The sequence below is a fragment of the Lygodium microphyllum genome, chromosome 8 (assembly GCF_053477565.2).
Source record: "Lygodium microphyllum isolate KBCC chromosome 8, Lygodium_microphyllum_v1.1.10, whole genome shotgun sequence".
Classification (NCBI taxonomy): Eukaryota; Viridiplantae; Streptophyta; class Polypodiopsida; order Schizaeales; family Lygodiaceae; genus Lygodium; species Lygodium microphyllum.
This window is the reverse complement of record NC_141142.1, coordinates 99,469,843-99,489,862: the sequence shown is the minus strand read 5'-3', so window position 1 is coordinate 99,489,862 and position 20,020 is coordinate 99,469,843. Positions and strand designations below refer to the sequence as shown.

General features: G+C 38.0%; 1 protein-coding gene across 2 annotated transcripts in view; it reads right to left on the bottom strand.

Moving 5' to 3' along the window:
* Positions 1-14,825: 14,825 nt before the first annotated feature.
* The window catches only part of LOC148032651 (C2 and GRAM domain-containing protein At1g03370-like), a 64,267-nt gene continuing 59,072 nt past the window's right edge, over positions 14,826-20,020 (bottom strand). For both annotated transcript variants that reach the window (XM_087683275.1, XM_087683276.1), the window contains 3 exons: positions 17,375-17,561; positions 16,996-17,268; positions 14,826-16,458 (listed from right to left, as the gene is read on the bottom strand). In XM_087683275.1, coding sequence (XP_087539401.1) covers positions 16,243-16,458; positions 16,996-17,268; positions 17,375-17,561 — 676 coding nt within the window. In that variant the 3' untranslated portion in view covers positions 14,826-16,242. The remainder of the gene's footprint in view (positions 16,459-16,995; positions 17,269-17,374; positions 17,562-20,020) is intronic.

Here is a 20,020-nt window from a genome sequence, read left to right as displayed (position 1 = left end):
GTAGGGTTCATTTTCATGTAATTTTCTATGTAAAAATCGATAAAAACACACTCTAACATAGAAACAAGGCTTGATTGAGGCTTGATCCTCATGCTCCAACCTTGTTATACACTCATCACGGACATAAAATGTATTTTCTCTCTAAATTTTTAGGTGTAAAAACTAAAATTTCTCTCTTTTTTTCATAAAAATGTGATATTTTAGAATTATGAGTTCTTATTGATTAAGGACACAACATCATTTTCATATTCATTTTTTATCCCATATGACCCCAAAACACTCAACAAAAACCCCAAATTCCACTATTTTCATAAAAATCGTAACTTACAAGTTTTGCGAAAAAATATTATATCATCATATTTTCTAGGTTTCTTTCATATTTCAGAGAGAATGAAACATGAGAAATAAAAAACAAACAAAATCAAACACTTTCTCCAACCATTTTTCGTAAAATAAAAGAATTGCTCACTTACGCATAGAAACTGCTATTCGAAGGCTCGTATCTCGTAGACGGGAGGCCACTAACACTTTTTCTTTGCCAGTGATGTGCTTTCTCAGCCCGATCTATGTCCTCCATTGGTCCAGCATAATCATTTGGTTCGGATTCTTCATCACAACCCTCACCCTTCTCTCTTGAATTGATGAATATAAACAGGTGGTGTGCAGATCGGTCGCAGATAGCTCACGTGGTGAATCCCGGAAGGTCCCCAAGAACAAAGTACTCTACCTTTTTGCACAAAAACCCATGTAAAAGCATGCACGACAAGAGGCAAGAGACAAATTGGGTTCAATCTCCCCCATGCCTTGTGTGAGCGCTTCACAAAGCATGTATTTTATGTATATTTCCAATCTTCATGCTCAATAATAGCCCAATTACAAAAATATGACAAGCTTTTAGCTTTTGAGTTTGCTTTCTACAAAAATAGGAAAATAAAGCTAATGGACGGTGCCCATAGAGTCTGGCACGCCCAATCTCAATGTCCAAATAGAAATAACATATCCGGGCGCATAAGCGCATACAAAATAATAATCGATAATCAATGTCTCAATAGACATAACAAAATATAGGCGTGGCGCCTATCAAAATATAGTCCAAATGTCGAATACCCGCTAGACTCCAATGCTTTCCTCCGCCACTGCTGCTATCTCTACACATCAACTGAAGCATTCACAATCGTTAGTAAAATAATACAATTAAACCGACAAAAGTGAATACCTAGCAGTCTTCAGCTACATAAATAAATCAACTGGTTAGAAATAAATCCTAACCTTAATTTATTACGAGTGCGCACTCTAAACTCATAAACGTTTATTAATTTAATATGCATTTTGCGGAATCACCCGCTATGGAATCACCCATGTACACACTAAATTAATGAAACGCCCGAAAAGGACAGGCGTCCCCATCAACTTCTCGCACAAAGAATCTTCTTTGTGTATGAGCCCCGGTCATCTAAGTTTACGGAATCCACCGTAAAACCTCACGGAATCCACCATGGCACGGAATCCACCGTGGAATATGCCTCCTGGCATCATACCCCCGGGGTGGGATAGCAATTGACCTCAATTGCTATTAGCTCAATGTGGAGCTAACAGAGTGGGGAAAGCATTTAAGTCTCTAGCGTGCATCCATTGTGCTTCCTCTACAGGATGGTTCTTAAATTTCACTAAATATCTAGAATACCTTCGGCCAGTTCTAGTGGTCATGTAGTCAGTGTCTATAATGGCTTCAGGTTCAAGTATTTCAGTCTCTTTTTCTAGTAAAGGTGGGTTTTCATAGACAGGGTGGATAGGTAATTGGCCTCTAAATGGTCTCAATAAACTAATATGAAATGTATTATGAATTTTCCAATGAGATGGCAATTCTAACTTGAAAGCATTGTCATTAATCTTATGAATGATTCTAAATGGTCCGTAGAATCTAGGAGCTAATTTGACAACTGGATGTCTATCTACACTTTGCAGTCTACGCTTTTCTATTCTAAGCCAAACATAATCATCAACTTTGAAATTCATGGCTTGTCTTTTCTTGTTGGCTTGTTTGGTATATGATTGTTGGGCTTTAGCAATCATATCCTTAACCTCATCAAAAATAGTGTTATGCATAACAACAATATCATCAGCACTCTGAATTCTATTAGACAAAGATGCAACAGGTGTAGATAATCTATATCCATAAATAACTTCAAAAGGTGCTTTCTTTGTAGATGTGTGCGGTGTATTGTTATATGCAAACTGTAATAAATGTAAATGAGTATCCCATGTCTAAGGTTTAGAGATAGTGTATGCACGTAAAAGATCTAAAATAGTGCTATTTGTGGCTTTTGTTTGTCCATTTGTTTCTAGATGAAATGCAGATGAGAAATCAATCTTTGTGCCTAGATTTGCAAACAGTGTAATCCAAAAATTATTACAAAATCTAGAATCTCTATCTGAAATAATCACTTTCGGCAATCCATGGTTAGTAAAAACAGTTTTCAAAAATAACTGTGCTGCTTGTGATGCTGTTAAAGTTTTCTTACATGCAATGAAATATGCTTGCTTACTAAATCTATCTACAATTGTCCAAATCATGTCATGGTTAGATTTAGTATTTGGTAAGCCAGTAATGAAATCCATAGATATATGTTCCCAAGGTTTAGATGGAATATATAAAGGCATTAATAACCCATACTGTTTACCATGATGTCTCTTTATTCTTTGACAAATCAGACATTCAGAAACGAAATTAGATACATCTGCATCCATATGCGGCCAATAAAAATCTTCAGTTAACATGCGTAATGTAGAAATGATACCTCTATGACCTTGATATGGGGGACAATGAATTTCATTCAAAACAAAAGATCGGAATGGAATAGTAACACACAGTCTCTTTTCAAAGAACATGAATCCATCATTATATGACAATGAATCAACATGAATGAAATTATTTTGAACTAATTTTTGCCAATCAGAATGAAAAGTAATATCCTAGTGATATGTGTCTTTCATAGCAATCAAAGAATCAAAAGATATGATAGAAATGTTATGAATTGCAGGTCTTCTACTCAATGCATCGGCAACTACATTTTCTTTTCCAGGTTGGTATTGAATGATAGGATGGAAACTTTGAATGAATGAAGCCCATTTGATATGACGGTCAGAAATTTGGGGTTGGCTTAGTAGATGTCTAATGCTTTGCTGGTCGGTCTTTATCATGAATTCTGAACCCATTAAATAATGCTTCCATTGTTTTAATGCTTGTACAACTGCTAAGAGTTCCTTGTCATAAGTGGAATATTTAAGCTCAGAGGGTTTCAGCTTAGAACTAGAATATGCTATTGGATGATTGTCTTGCATTAATACGGCTCCTATTCCTGATCCGCTAGCATCGGTCACAACTAAAAAGAATGGTCTGTTAAAGTCAGGCAATTGTAGAACAGGGGCATTGGTTAATGCACATTTGAGTAAGTCAAAGGATTTCTGCTGATTTTCAGTCCATTGATAAACAATGCCTTTCTTAAGAAGTTTTGTTAATGGTAAAGCAAGTAATGAGAAATTACGTACAAACTTCCTATAGAAACTAGCAAGACCAAGGAATGAGGGTAGTTCATGTACATTTTTAGGAACAGGCCAATGCAATATTGCGTCAATTTTCTTAGGATCAACTTTAATTCATTCTTTTGATACAATATGACCTAAATATTCTATTTCTGTCTTAAAGAATTCACTCTTGTCAGGATTTGCAAACAATTGATTTTCTTTCAGCAATTGAAAAACTAATGATAAATGCTCATAATGCTCTTTTTCACTTTGACTGAACACTAAAATATCATCAAAGAAAACAATCACACAATACTGATATTTTAGAAAAATACGGTTCATCATTCTACTGAAAGTAGCAGGTGCATTAGTTAATCCAAATGGCATGACTAAGAATTCGTAATGGCCAAACTGTGTTCTGAATGCAGTCTTAAATATGTCGGATCTATCTAGCCTCACCTGATGATATCCAGACTTAAGGTCAATTTTACTAAATATAGAAGATCCTTGCAGTTTGTCCATAAGGTCATCAACTCTAGGTATAGGATACCTATTCTTTACAGTGATCTTATTTAATGCTCGGTAGTCAATACACATACGATAAGTATTATTCTTTTTCTTGACTAAGAGCACAGGTGCACCGAATGGAGAACTGCTAGGTCGAATTAAGCCTCTATTTAGTAATTCTTCAACTTGACTCTGGATTTCTTTTTGCTCTATTTGATTGTGCCTATATGGGGCTTTGCAAGGTGGTTGTGTGCCAGGTATTAGGTCAATCTTATGGTCTTCTGGACGTGATGGAGATAAACCTGATGGTAGGTCTTCTGCAAAACAATCCTTAAAATATGCGAGAAATTCCTTATGCCTAGGGTGCATATGATTTTCCTTTGCATGCAATTCATTCACCCAAATGAGATATGATTTAGTATTCTTGCGTAGTGCACGTTTTGCTTGAGTATGCGAAAGCAGTGGAAAAATATGAGATGCATGCATACCAAATAATGTAATAGATTTTCCTTGAAAATTAATATTCATTGTGTGTGTGGAATAATCTATATTGGGATTATGTTGGTGTCTCCATGGCATTCCTAGAATAATGTCACTTGACTGTAATGGGACAACTAAGAAATTTCTTCTTTCAATGTATGGACCAATTTGAATTTCTAAATCTTGAACTTCTTGTGTGCCATTGTACTTAGTGCCTAAAAATGCAGCTTTTATGCGATAGTGCGTAGGTACAGTATGCAATTTTAATTCCTTTACCAATTTTGCTGAAATAAAGTCATGGGTACTACCGTCATCATGCAATATAGTTCTTTCTTTTCCATGCACCATACATTTCATAGTCAACAATGAATGTGAAGTAGGCATACCTGGTAAAGTGTCGGAAGTAGTAGTAGGATCATCTTCTTCTTCAGTGAAATCCGGCATATCCTCATGCTCGTCTTCGTCCATGGCTCCAAGGTAGTTGATATGTGCTGATGGCTTCTTTGAATGACAATTTGCTGCGAGATGCCCTGGCTGGTGACACTTGTAGCATACTATTGGCTTAGCTTTGGTCACATTATTTGCAATGGCTGGGAGTCTGGGTATATTTGGATTTGCTTGTGGAATAGGCTTAGAATTTGAATTGACAGTGGATGGTAATGCAGGTGGTTTAGGCCAATTCTTGCGGAAAGATGGTGATGAAAAACGACCTGGATTAAACCTTCTGAAATTGAAATTGAATTGTTTAGATCCATAATTACCGTTTGCTTGGAATTGCTGTGGTCGTCGATCTCTTCCGCGTAACTTATCTTCAGTGTCGTGAGCTAAGGAGATGGCGTCTTCAAGGGTAGCAGGCTTGAACATGTTCACTTCAGCGTAGTAATGTCCAAGAAGTCCAAACATGTACTTCCGCTTATGTGTCGTCTCTGGTACGTCTTCAAGCATGCGTAGCTGTAGGAGTGCATTCAAAAAACGCTCTGTATACTGTGGAATAGGCTCACGATCGCGCTGTTGAAGTAAATCCCATTGCTTGATAGCCTTCTCATGAAATTGCGGTGGAAAGAAATTTTGCATGAACTTCTTCTTAAAATCTTCCCATGTAGCAGGACATTCTATACTCTTGCGGACTACAGTCCACCAAAGTGATGCTCTGTCTATCAGATGATTAGTAACACACTTGATTTTATCTTTTTCGAGATAAGTTTCCTCATGGAAATAGTCATCAAACTTGCTAATGAATGATAAAACAGTCTTTCCTTCTCTTATGCCATTGAAAGTGCGGAACTTGAAACTTCGTTTACTTATCTTGGATTCCTTGCGAATGGTTTGTGCTTCAAGAGTGGCGTCGATAGTACGGCGAATCAAATCTTCAGCTTGTGGTTCTTCTTTATCGGTGGACGCTCTTTGTAGCTTTGTCAATTGCGCTTGCAAGGCTTGCCTAGCTCTTCGCTCTTCTTCCAATTGCAGCATGATAAGATCCAGCTTTTGTTCCATGGTAGGCTCGGGTAGATCGTCTTCAGCCATAGGATCATCCATATGTGGGGTAGTCATCCTGTAAAACTCAACAAACCTTTCTCACTCAAAATCAGTTAGTGGGATGAGCATAGCTCAAATTTGGGGTTACAAGGCTATGTGTTCTTTGGATATTTCTTCTTCAATTTTCAGAAATTCTGCAATATTTCTATCTCCGTTTGTTGAAAGTACTTCAAGGAACTTGTAGATAGGTAGAACAGCTTGCTGCGAACAACTTTCCAGTTCAGAGTTTTTGCATACGAACAAGTCTTCTATGAGTTTTAAGCACTAGTCAGTTCTGATTTAGTCTGACTTGCAGAGTTGCAGACTTAGCAGACTTGCAGAGTTGTTGACTTGCTGGACTTAGGCCGACTTGCAGAACTTGCAGAACTTGATTAGAGTCGACTTACGGAACTTGACTTCAGAAGTGCGAGACTTGGAGTTACTGAACTTGTGTGTCTTGTACAACTTGATGAAAGCTTAAGGATTTAAGCTTAATAGTTTAAGCTATGGAGGGGGGGGGGGGGGGTAATTGAAGAAAAATGGCGCAAGATATGAGGATGTGGGCAGCCGTTTCATGCCGTCGCGGATTTCTCGGACATACTCATATATCTCGTTGACAAGTTTTGTGGGACTTCTTCAATTCCTTAAGCCTTTAAACTTGAAGACTAAGCTTTTTGAAGCAATTAGATATGAACTTCTTACTGTATATCCACGGCTTCATGAAGGAGATGGATGCGTGGTCCTCCGCCTACAGAGCCTGGTCCTTCGCGATCTGACAGTAGAAACATGGGTTCTTGATCGCCAGAAGTCTGCCTGTATCGACGGTTCGCGATGAGATTGACTGTAGAGGCCGTTTGTTCCTGGAGCTCCGCCTTCGCCCGAGATTGGTAGCGATTGGAAGCTCTTGATCTCTGCTCCGCTCTGATACCACTGGTGCGCAGATCGGTCGCAGATAGCTCACGTGGTGAATCCCGGAAGGTCCCCAAGAACAAAGTACTCTACCTTTTTGCATAAAAACCCATGTAAAAGCATGCACGACAAGAGGCAAGAGGCAAATTGGGTTCAATCTTCCCCATGCCTTGTGTGAGCGCTTCACAAAGCATGTATTTTATGTATATTTCCAATCTTCATGCTCAATAATAGCCCAATTACAAAAATATGACAAGCTTTTAGCTTTTGAGTTTGCTTTCTACAAAAATAGGAAAATAAAGCTAATGGACGGTGCCCATAGAGTCTGGCACGCCCAATCTCAATGTCCAAATAGAAATAACATATCCGGGCGCATAAGCGCATACAAAATAATAATCGATAATCAATGTCTCAATAGACATAACAAAATATAGGCGTGGCGCCTATCAAAATATAGTCCAAATGTCGAATACCCGCTAGACTCCAATGCTTTCCTCCGCCACTGCTGCTATCTCTACACATCAACTGAAGCATTCACAATCGTTAGTAAAATAATACAATTAAACCGACAAAAGTGAATACCTAGCAGTCTTCAGCTACATAAATAAATCAACTGGTTAGAAATAAATCCTAACCTTAATTTATTACGAGTGCGCACTCTAAACTCATAAACGTTTATTAATTTAATATGCATTTTGCGGAATCACCCGCTATGGAATCACCCATGTACACACTAAATTAATGAAACGCCCGAAAAGGACAGGCGTCCCCATCAACTTCTCGCACAAAGAATCCTCTTTGTGTATGAGCCCCGGTCATCTAAGTTTACGGAATCCACCGTAAAACCTCACGGAATCCACCGTGGAATATGCCTCCTGGCATCAACAGGCACTAAGAGGAGAGAGGAGAGAGAAAGACTAGAAAATCAAAATTTTAAATCCTCCATTAAAATCACAGTCATCTTCTTCCTCTCGTTGTCCTGATTGAGAATCTCCCTCTCTCTCAAACGGGTCAAGATTGGAGCGGTACAGAGTAGATTTGGAAGGGGTGCAAAAAAATTTGCGCTCCCCCTCTTGTTCGTCAAATTTTTGTTAGTTTTAGGCTTCTTAATAAGCCTAAGGTTTAAAACATTAAAATAATTGGTTCGGGTTTTTTATGTTCACATTGTTCCACAAGTGGATATTTCGATTTTGAGTGGGCAAACAGACGGGGATTTGAGATTCGTCTGGACAAGCGGCTTTGCAACATTGAAATCTATAAACTTGGCCTTTGTCATTATGCACTTTCTAGCTCCCAAATCCAATAGCTGCTTTATAATGCCAAACCTTGCGGGGATTAAATGGGGGGTCAAACGACCTCTGATCGACGAATTGAGACTTGCATTGGATTCCTAACGTCGAAATGCATTTAGGAAAACTCCAACTCCAGCCATCCGCTACCATTTGATTTTTCATGAAAATTTGGTCTTTAGCGCTTCTCGAGCACTTTTCTATTCCAAAAACCGCCTCAAACGCTTCAAGCACGACTCGAAATCGGCTCCTAAAATCCAGCTCTCAAGATGGATTGGTAATTCAAAGCTATTTTTCAACATATTAAGTCAGCCCACAACTGATAGAGATCTTACTTAGACCTCAAAGAATAATAATGATATTCAAGGAAGGAGACATGATTCACTTAAGGTAAAGCATGAGAAAAACTCAGTATCTTTGGGGAAGTTCAAGAAGCTTAGTTCATAGGCCCTACGAGATAATTAAGTCTTTGGAAAAGAAATCTTACAAACTTAAATTTCCCCATCATCTTAAGGTTCACAATGTTTCCACATAAGGCTACTCAAGCCCTATGTGCATAACCTTAATCATGTGCTATATGATGAACAAATTGTGATGGGACCTTGAGGAGTTCTTAAAATGCAACAAAAAAAGACCATTGATACAAGAAAAAACCTTAAGGCCTACATCTTACGAGGACACCTTGTGCAATGGAAGGGCTATCCCAAAGTAGACATGAAATGGGTAAAAGAAGCAACCCTTGTAAAACAATACCCCTAGTTCACTTGCATATGAGGACATCTTAATCTTTCTAATGGGGAGGAAGAATGTAATGTCCTCAATCACTCTAACCTTGTACTTATCAAAAGTCATGTGTCTCATGTTATTAATTTGGGTTTAAGAGTCACTAAGTTTAAATCTTCTTTCATTCGAGAAAGATGATAATTAGATTTGTAGTAAGGTTTAGTAAGGTCATTGACAAGTGTATAGACATGTATTAGTGTGAAGGAGCTATGGATTCTCTTAGAACACAATTTCTCACAATTGAGAATACTTTGTGGAAGGAAAAAAAGAGTAGAAATATAAAGAACACAACAACTTTAGAATAGTTAAATAATACAATTCAAAGGATCTCATTGACCAACCAAACATTGGAAGTAACAATTGTGCACATGAGAGACACCAATGCTATGGCTAGAAGACCTTGAGTGAATTTCCTTGAAATAGAAAGAAGTAAAGCGGGCACATGCTAGCTTGCATTTTGCAAATGCATGTAAGAGAAAAAATGACTAACTTGTTAAGTGTGTTGCTATCAAAGATTTCACATGTTGATGTGGAAATCTTAACCACCAACAAGTTTTTATTGGCATGTAGTTGCCAAATTGTCACTGGGTGCTTGGTATGTCCTTACTACATGCATGCATGCCTACTATATCCTATTTCTACCATCTTAATGTGAAAAAGGATACATGCATGGAGTGTAGATGCAACCAAGAGATTCCACAAAGCATATGGTGTTTGAGGCTCTTTGATGATTCTTATTCACCATTCAAAAACATAAAGTCTTGTATGCATCTAACTTTTTCTTATTTGAATTTTCACATGGACTTAGATTTCGATAGCTAGTATACACTAGTAGTAGGTATCTAGATGTACTACTGGTTATTATTTACTAATGGTTATCTATTATCTATTGACAATGGAATTAATGTATGTTTTAGCTACCATTATTTATTGGTACCTATATCTTTAATATATGTAACCAATTACATCATAACTTCCAAAATCTATATGGTAGCTACCTTCATGCACATAGTATCAATATAGTAGCTAACCTTCTTGTACAATCTAACTACCTTCTCATACATTATAATTACCATATCCTACATGGTAGTCACCACCTATGAGATTCTACATTATATATTTTCTTGGTCTAGAAACTTTTTTTTATGATACCACCATTGATTGATGAATAAGTAAAACCCTTGGAATATGAAGATTCAATTTCGTGATACCTTCCACTAATCATAGGTAGCTATTTACGAATAGGCGGCTACCTTTATTCATAAAGCCATTCTTTAAATAATAGATAGCTATCACCTTTGATCATCACTAATTTATGTGTTTATGTTTTTTGCTTTGTATCCATTATTACTAGCAATTAACCCATAGATGATGGGCAATTTTGGTAGTATCTGCACTAGTTAGTCTAATTAAGTGGTAGCTACTAGTGGTTGATGGCAACTATAGAATATGAGTTTCTCCTTTATGCTAGCAATCCCTATTGATTGGGTAACTATACTTGGTATACTACTGGCTACCATAACGATTGGTAACTACCACCATGCAATTAGGATTTTGCTCTTGGTTCTATCTAGAAAAAATTATTTGGTACCTACTTATAAAGAATGGAGTTACAAAACTTCCTCAAGCATCTTAGTGGATTGTATAAATTGTACTAGAGAGAAAAAGACTCTCAAAAGGGCCCTTAAAATAATGCAACTTAAGGGGTGGATGTTTTGGATCATCCAATAGGAAGGTGAGACATTGATATCCATGTTGAGTGAATTATGTCTTTCCTCGTCCACTTTTTACTCTTCAATTTTCAAATTTGACTTTCTCCCTCAGACAAGCTCATTTTGACATAAAAATTTAGTAGCACAGTCCTCCCCCTTTCTTCTTGAAAAAGGTTAGAGAGAAGAGTAAATCTTGTCAATGGAAATGTGCAATAGAAAGGATGAAGAAGAAAATTCCATTGGTATGTTAGCTATTGAAATGATAGGACTTTGGCTTTTAGGTAGCAAACAATGGATTATCACACTTAAGTTGAAGCATTAGTGCAAACATGTCTTCCTACACAAGCAAATCCATTTTGAGCCCACAATAAGGATTTAGTGACACAATGCTAACCATATGCTCCATCACATTTTGATGTATTTGTTGCAAGATTTATGCATGAGTTTGTGAGCACCTTTACTCCTCACATGTGCTATGTGTTTGATTCAATCTACTACCACAGCATACCACAACATAGAAAAGGGGTAGAATCATAAAGAAGTGATGGATGGGTGCTTGATGCATGTGTCTCCATGGCATAAAGATTTTGATACTCCTAAATGCAAAGGTTCAAACATGAGACCATGTGCACTTCTAACGTGTGATGCCACACCAAGGTGATCGTGAAACATTTCACCCATGAAAGTAGAATCATAAAGAAGTGATGGATGGGTGCTTGATGCATGTGTCTCCATGGCATAAAAATTTTGATACTCCTAAGTGCAAAGGTTCAAACATGAGACCATGTGCACTTCTAACGCGTGATGCCACACCAAGGTGATTGTGAAACATTTCACCCATGAAACACTGTAGTTCATTATGAAACATTTCACCCTTGGATAGGTCATAAGGGAAATGCCACATGAAATAGCAAAATAACACATTTACAACACATGAAATCAACTTTTAAAAAAAATAGAAATGGTCTTTTTCCTTGGAGTGAAACAAGTACGTGAAATGTTGCACATTGAAATGTTTGCTTACAATTGTTGGTGAAGAGGAGCTTCAATTTGCCTTATCCAAACAATCTTATATTATAGCTAATATTTGTAATGTAAGATTGTTTGGATAAGGCAACTTTCCTTTTAATATATTTTAACACTTCCTTTTTAAAAAAAAGTTTGCTTAGTGAAATGCATTTTCAAATCCAAACTTTTGACTTGCCACCTACATGAATGTCACTTTTTTGGCTAAAGCCTGTGTATGGCCTCCTATGGTCCTAACACACCTTCCTATCAAGTTTCATTGCATTTGGATGATACATGCTTTTTCTCTATGCATATTTTTGTTTTAAAAGTATCTTCTTGGAAATCCTATACATTGATGAGTTCACATTAAGGCAAGGAGGCACATATGTTGATCATCACAAGGACTCCACTTTGAAAGATTACATTGGCACATTGATGACACGGTGCCTTTCCGTAAGAAGTGCTTGCCTAGAGAAGACAATATCATCTTGAGAGGATTCAAACACCTTTTTGGAGCATCCCAAAGAGCTCAAGTGTTCAAAAGGTGATGCTTGTGAAAAGGCCAAAAGCATTCTATCTTTTTTACCAAGAACTTGGTGGAGTAATCTAAATGACTTGGGTGAGTTTGGGGATGCCAACGAGCTAGTTCCCCTTGAGTGAGAGATTGTAAGAAAGTAGCATGTGTATGAATCTAGAAAGGAAAGTCTATTAGAGTGAAAAAATCCATCATCTCCCCATCGAAAAGGCAAGAGACTAAGTGCTTGTTGTTGGTCATACTAGTGTACAATCTTCCTTTGGATATTGTAGTCCTTTTTATATTAATGTAAGAAACTCCAATTCTATGTCAAGGTATTATTTGTCGAGGTTCCTAAATGATTTATCACATGTTATGTATACACAATATATTTGTGCATATAAATACATTCAACATATATACATTTAGAAGAATTCTCAAACAATTCTTAGCTCATCCGAGGACTCTTAGATTGGAGAAATAAAGTATGTTTTCTCATGATAGAGATGCTAATATTATCCATCTAGAAATTCTTGAGGACCTAACATTTTGAAATTCAATCTCTCAGTGCCAGCCATTGATGCTATTTTGAGCTATGAAAAGAATATTCTACCCACCATCTTCAAATATATATTTTGCTTTTGTGACATCAATTTTGGTGCAAATTCAATGTGTTTAATCTCAAAATGAGTTTTAAATATTGAAATCGGATAGTCAGTGCTAGAAACGACTAGAAAAGGCTAAAAAAGTCAGGAGTAAAAAAGAAAGTAATTTGGCCAATTTAGGCTTTTTGGCCTACTCAATTACTGATGTAAAAAATACCAAAATCTATACCAAAATACTATTTTGGGAAATTTATAGACTTATTTGTTTACAAAGTCTAGGTCTATAAGTGTTTTATGTATTCAAAAGATTATGTAAGTGACATATGTATAGTAACTCCACCTTATTGAAAAAAGGTATGTTTCTTGAATGTGAACCTAGAAACCTTTTTCAAATATGATTTGTTTTTATTAAAAAACATTAGAATTGATAACAAAGAATGGTTATAAATAATTCTTTAAAAACTATTAAAAACATTCATAAAAATAGGTAAAGACCTAACCAAATTAAAGATACTAAATTTATATATGCTATTGAACTAGTACAATACTTTTCCACTCTTATAAAGGTAGCATTCCAAGTAGACTTGCACTTTGCTCAAATAGAAGGAAATTTACATCCATATTTGACTTCAATGGAGTTAATGCATCCTTCAATTCTTGAAGGTTTTTGACAAGACGAAAATCCTTTGGGATTATAGTAACGTGGTCGACATGTATTAAATAACACTAAGCATCACACACGAAGTCTAGCAAATAAGGCCTAATAATTGTAAAGTATGAAGACTTTCCTTCCTGAATTGACTAGGTCTATGTCTTGTAGTGGTATGAAGCTCCTCCTAAACTCTGAACACTATAGATCTTATGCAATCTCTTGTACTTATAAAAAGCTTCCTTGGAGAATGATGAGCTTAGAGGAGTGTTTGTGCTTCCCTCATGGCAATTGCGTTTGGCCTACATTTGAGTTCCTTTGTGGGGATGTTGAGGATGACCTTGTGGATGAAGATGGGATTTGAGGATGGTCCACGTTGGGTTTTCTTTATCACAAGAGGGTGGGAAATATATGACATTTCTTCAAACCTGCTACCATTTCATCTTAGCATATGTTCGTTTCCCCCTCTCATTCAAGCAATACAAACATGGAAATATGTATTTGTGCAATTTGAAATGCCACATGCATTTCAAAGTCTTCAAGTAATGTCATTCCACTACACATTCACCATATCCCTCAACTAATGGCCTCTCACCTTGTCTTGAACCATTGATAACTTTCATTTATGTTGTATCTTATCTATACTTCGTGTACATTGTAAAAAGTATGTGGAAGAAGAAAAAAAAACCAGCAAGAAAACGTTCTGGCCTCCATCTCTCTTCTCATCTCTTGAGTGAGCTTCTCCTTGTGCATTCTGTGTGTGTTTGGAGCAGCATCTTGAGCACGTCCCCCCACTACACAATTTAGTGCAAGAGATCAATAAATTTCAATGTGTAATATAAACACGTGTGTTATTTCATTTTGGTGTTTTGACTCCTAGTCAAAGATAGGACGAAATGTGAGCTATTTTGATGCCTAGTGGGACATTTCAATGTGGAAGGTTTGATACCCGATTACAAACAAAAGCATCAAATAAAAAAGTGTCATTGCAAAGAGGAAAGCATGTAAGTGAGACCATGTCTCAAACATGAAACCACAAAAAAAAACATATTAAAATCAAGGAATTGAATGTACACTTGTTAGTTTTGATACAAAAAGATGCCAAACTAATTAATAGGGACGAGACTTGTAAATTATGGTGATACTTCTACACTTGTTTTGTTCTTTTTCCAATTTATGCATCAAGAAAGAAAAAGTGTCACCCAAATTCTTGACAACGAGTCATGACAAAAAGCTTAATGGTGTGAGAGCAAATATTGAGAGTAGGTGAGGGCAAACAATTTGAAACTTATAACCAAGAAAAAGACCTTAATTCATCAAATTCATTCATATAGTTGAGTCTGATATTACAAGTCCTGAATTTGCTATTTATTGTAAATATGTAGTCATGTTGACAATCGTGAATTATGCCCTATTTCCTACACTTACTCTTGGTGCAAAAGTTTACATCCCATGATGCAATTTCTAAGAGCCTCACCATGCCTTAGCTCATGTACTTAGCACTTAGAAACTCACCATGCCTTAGCTCATGTACTTGGCATGGAGGGGCTCTAACGCTCTTGACTTGTGCAGTCCAACGGAGAATTGCACAGGAGGAGATGATTTTTTAGAAAAGCATTTTCAAAAGGAGAGAGAGTATTAGAACTTCTTTGAGTCAACCCAATCTCTCTAATTGGAGTCTGCGTTCCTTCCGGGGAAAAAGCCGACCTGTGCAGCTCAGCGATACTCCCTTCAACTGAACTAATATCCACCTGCGCAGGTGCAATGATTCCACCCTGGCCCTGAATTCTTGGCTAACTGCTTACCTACTCTCTCTCTCTCTCTCTCTCTCTGTCTGTCTGTCTGTCTGAAGACCCCTCTAGGCAGAGCATGTACACGTTCTTCCACTGCCCAAGAGCTGCGCTCTCGACCCTCCCAGCTCCCATAGTGTCATCCTCATTCACGGAAATGTCCTATAAATGACTTCGTTGGCCCGTCAAAATCACGATAATATGATACCTTGGTTCCATGGATTGAAGGAAGTGTAAGTACTGAAGGCCCGTGACAACATGAGTGAAGTGAATCGTTTTACCAGAACGTCACTTGTGATTGGACTCGTGTGTGGTGGCGCTGTGACCTGCTGACCCACGCTCGCTTCGTGATGCATTATTAGAAAAATAGAGACCCACTCGCTCATCTCATGCTCAATTCATAACACCCATGCAACAGTAGGCACTCACCACATGCTTTCATGGTTTGTATTCGCATTGAACCTCGAAATCATCACATCGGAGGGAGGGGCATGTTGCAGTTGCCATAAATGTTTGACAAAACACGAGCAGCATTCTCCTTAAGACACAGATCTCAGGGGGATCTCTTTTGGGCCAGCAATACATACAATAGTTGGGGGTCGGAACATGAGTATGTTGCTTGTTGCTCGTCTTTGAAACGACATGCTTTAACAAGCCCACCTCCATCTCAAGATTTACAACTTTGTGTTGGTCAGACAGCCTACTTTACAAAGGATGCAAACTGCATCCATTGTACAACTCATCATCCCACTTTGGGATTCACCAATTTCTGGTGGCAGCAAATGAAAAATTTACAAAGGAGTCAAAATTCTGATGCACGGCGGAAGAAACCTGATGCGAATTTACATTTTCGCATTCCCATCAGCGGTCAGCTTGAACTCATGTAGTCACTTTTGCGGTGGAGGAACTCCTCCACAGTAATAATTTCCTTCATCCTTTTTGTGGTGGAGGATCAGTCAGGCTGAACTTACGGTGTTGTTTTTGTGGTGGAGGATCTCCTTCACACTTATATCAATAGTTTCCTTTAGATGTTTTGTGTATCTTTCAAAAATATTCTTGCTTATCCTACTTTGAAATTTGGTGCTCTTTTGCCATGAAACACCAACAAATACTTTGCATGTGCATACTGGAGGTGACGATGAGACATTTTCAAACTCCCGCCGCACTCTTATCTGGTAGCAACAAAACACCAAATGAAAATTGTTAGAAGTTCCCCCTATATCATGAAATATCTTCTAAAAGCTATGTTTGCAGAATTATCATTGCCCTGCTGATGATTTGAACCAGGTCCTCTGTGTGTTACAACCTGTTGAGACCTAAACATATCTACTATCCTAATGTTAACAATCACTAATACATTTTTAATAGAAACTTGTATCAACGATCATTTGGAAGCATGAAAGTCTGATGTGTCACATTTGAACGTTGATCAAGCAGTAGTTGGTTAAGTAATAATTACTGAAGGGCTTCTCCCATGATTGTGCATACCACACACCCCCCCGCCCCCCCGCCCCCCCCCCCCCCCCCCCGCACCCCAAAATCAAAGAGGGGAAATCTGTTCTCACATATGAGAGCTCTCCTTTTGTAATGATGAAGTATATGTTGTCAAGATAATAAAGCCCACAAATCCCAACAAAACATGAGGAATGGCTAAGGAAGAAAACAAGAACGAACATAAAAGTGCAATTAAAGCCAGGCTAAGAAGAAACCTGAAAATTATCTCCGTAAGGAACATCATGTAACGTTAAGACTTCATCTATGAAGAAGGCCTCTCCATCCGCTCTCCCGGTTACTTGCTGTATGCATGTGACATTAGTTCCAAATAATGATATGTCATTACTTAGTTTGAATGTGACCCGCCTCTGCTGTACTCCATCCTCCATAGACTCCCAAGGTGTGGTAGAATAATTGAGGCGTCCTGACTTCTCTGCTACAATTTCATCTAGATTTTCTTTGCTGTATATAAGTATCATAGAATCAATCTGCCAAGGACTGTTGTGTCATATACCATTTCACCACATAAAGACATCAAATAAATTGTTGCTATGCTGGAGCAAAATCTGGAGCGCAAAAAAGCAGAAAACTTACAGAAAGAGGTATCTCAGTAGAATAAACCTCCGTTAAATTCGCCTCATCAACACCCAGAAATATTTCATAATCATCGGTTTGTCTATGAGCCATTGCAGATGCATCATCTGCTTGGTCCATATCATCAATAATTTCCATTTGCTTTTCAGGACTTAGCATGCGGTTTTTCCACAAAGCCATCATAGTTCTACAAAAAGACCAAATGCTATATGTTACAAGTGACCTAAATCTAACCACCTGCAGCTTTACAATTTCACTGGCAATGAATCCTCAAGTCAGTAACCAAAGATTCAGGCAAGAAACATTAGCTCTGCCATAGGAGCATGATAGATGGAACTTTACACTGGCAACTTGTGAATAAAGAGCCACTTGAATGTGGGGTGGCTAGTTGACTTATAGTAGTGGTTGTATCCACATGTGCAGCATGTCTTGTTTTGAAAACAGTAGAAGCATGTAGCACACAACTTAGCAACTAATAAAAAAAAGTGTTTTACTATTCAAAAAACTATGTCAGTAGCAGCCTGTCCATGTCAGTGCTTGCACCAATCCCTAAGCATACAGCTGTATAAATATGTGTGTGTGTGTGTAATGGGAGAAGAACAAGACTCAATTACTCAAGGTTAAAACTAAAATTATGATGTAGTTCATCCTGAATAAAAGCATGGGCTTTGACAATACAAACCACCGAAAATGAAGCACAATGTGAATTTTGAGAAACAAAAATTATACCTGAATGATACAGTATACTTCCTGCATCCTCTTTTGCAGATTACATACTCAATACAAGACTGCATCTCCATGGTGACTTAGGTTTTACCTACATATCGAACAGAACCACCAAAGAAAGGATATAAAACAAGCATAAGGTTCAGCTTGTTGCCAAGGGATTTTCTCAGTGGGCATGATTACTTTGAGACCTTTGCATCTATAGCTCAAATGTCCACTATTCGAGCTATCTTGGGTCTTGCTTCGCATCACCATTGGATGGTTTATCAGATAGACGTGAAGCCAACCTTTTTGAATGGCATCTTGGAGGAGGAGATTATGTTCAGTACCATTATATTCGACAGTGGTTCGTGGATTCCCAGTTATCGATGGTCTATTGTCCCAAGGAGGACAACACAATGGATCTCTTTAGGAAGCCTTTGCCCAAGGCTTCCATGCTTCATCACATGGAATTGTTGGGTCTTCAAACACACCCAATTTTTGAAGGGGGGATATTAGCTTGCCTATTTTAGGGTTTATCAGTCTGGTATATGCATAGCCCACGGACTTCATATTGGCAAGCTGTTAAGCGGATCATCAGATACTTGCAAGGTAATCAGTCACATGCATTACTATTTCTGGGGAGGGAGACTTGCAATTACAGGCTTACAATGATTCAGATTGGGCTGGTGATACAGATAGTAGGCAGTCTACTAGTGGACACTATTTCTGGGTTGTTCATGCATTTCGTCGCTAAGCAAGAAACAACCTACAGTGGCTACCTCGTCCTGTGAGGCTGAGTACAAGGCAGCCTCATGGCAACAATGGAATGTGTATGGTTGCGCCGATTGTTGGCTGATCTACATTTACCATTGGAGGGTCCTACACCCATTCTTTCTGACAGTCAGAGTGCTATTGTAGTGGCACAAAATCCTATGTTTCATGCTCCCACAAAACATATTGAGGTGCATTACCATTATGTCAAAGAGAGATGCTATGCAAGAGAGATCAGCTTGATGTATGTTCCTACACAAGAAAATGCTGCAAACATTTTTACCCAGGCACTACCTCGTGAGAAGTTTTCCTAGGCCAGTTACTGCTTTCCATAGTCTTGTCTACACATGCCAAACATTGTCTTTGTCGATTTTTTGGAGGTATCCCCTAATTTTTCTGGCATTTCTTTCTTTGTGATAAGCATTTATTGCTGTCGGCTAGCATTTTTGGCCTCCGCTAATACAAGTCGGCCAGTTCCCCCCTCCCCCTCCCACTTGAAAGATACACACTCTTCAATCTTCAGTCTTTCCCTTTGCAAGTGCACACTTCGACTCTCCGTGCTTGGTGCTACCATCGTCATTAGCTTGATCTAATATCCTCATTGATGCTTAGGGATGTGTGCACGGATTGATCAGTCCATCATCATTGTATTAACATTCTTCTTCAATCAGTGCAATATTTTTCCCTTATCTTCTGTTTTCTCCTCTCTTTGCTTCTCTTTGTGTTCATATTTCTCTTCCATTGCGCACTCTCACAATCCCTACATCCAAGTAGCTATCAATAGAGGTCTAGAGGGGCTGAGTGGAAAACCCAAACTAGCCATACTTGCACAAGTAGGTGTGCACTTGTAGGTAGATGGAAGGTATGGTGCACGTAAGTAGCATTCCCAACAATAGTCTACCACGATGCAAAGTGGCACAAATCCATGGCAAAATGGAAATTCCTAGCAAAGACCCAATACCTAAATGTGAATGATCTAAGCTAACATGTCGAAAGGAAAGTGAACCTTACAAAGAAATAGAAGAGTCTAAGGATACTTTACTTGCTACTAGAAGGAATAGATCCTAATGTAGATGATGCAACTTTTGAGCCTAATCCTAAGCTAATGAAAGCATATGAAAGAGAACCTAACTAATTGTATGAAGAGGGAGTACCTCTAGCTCCCTC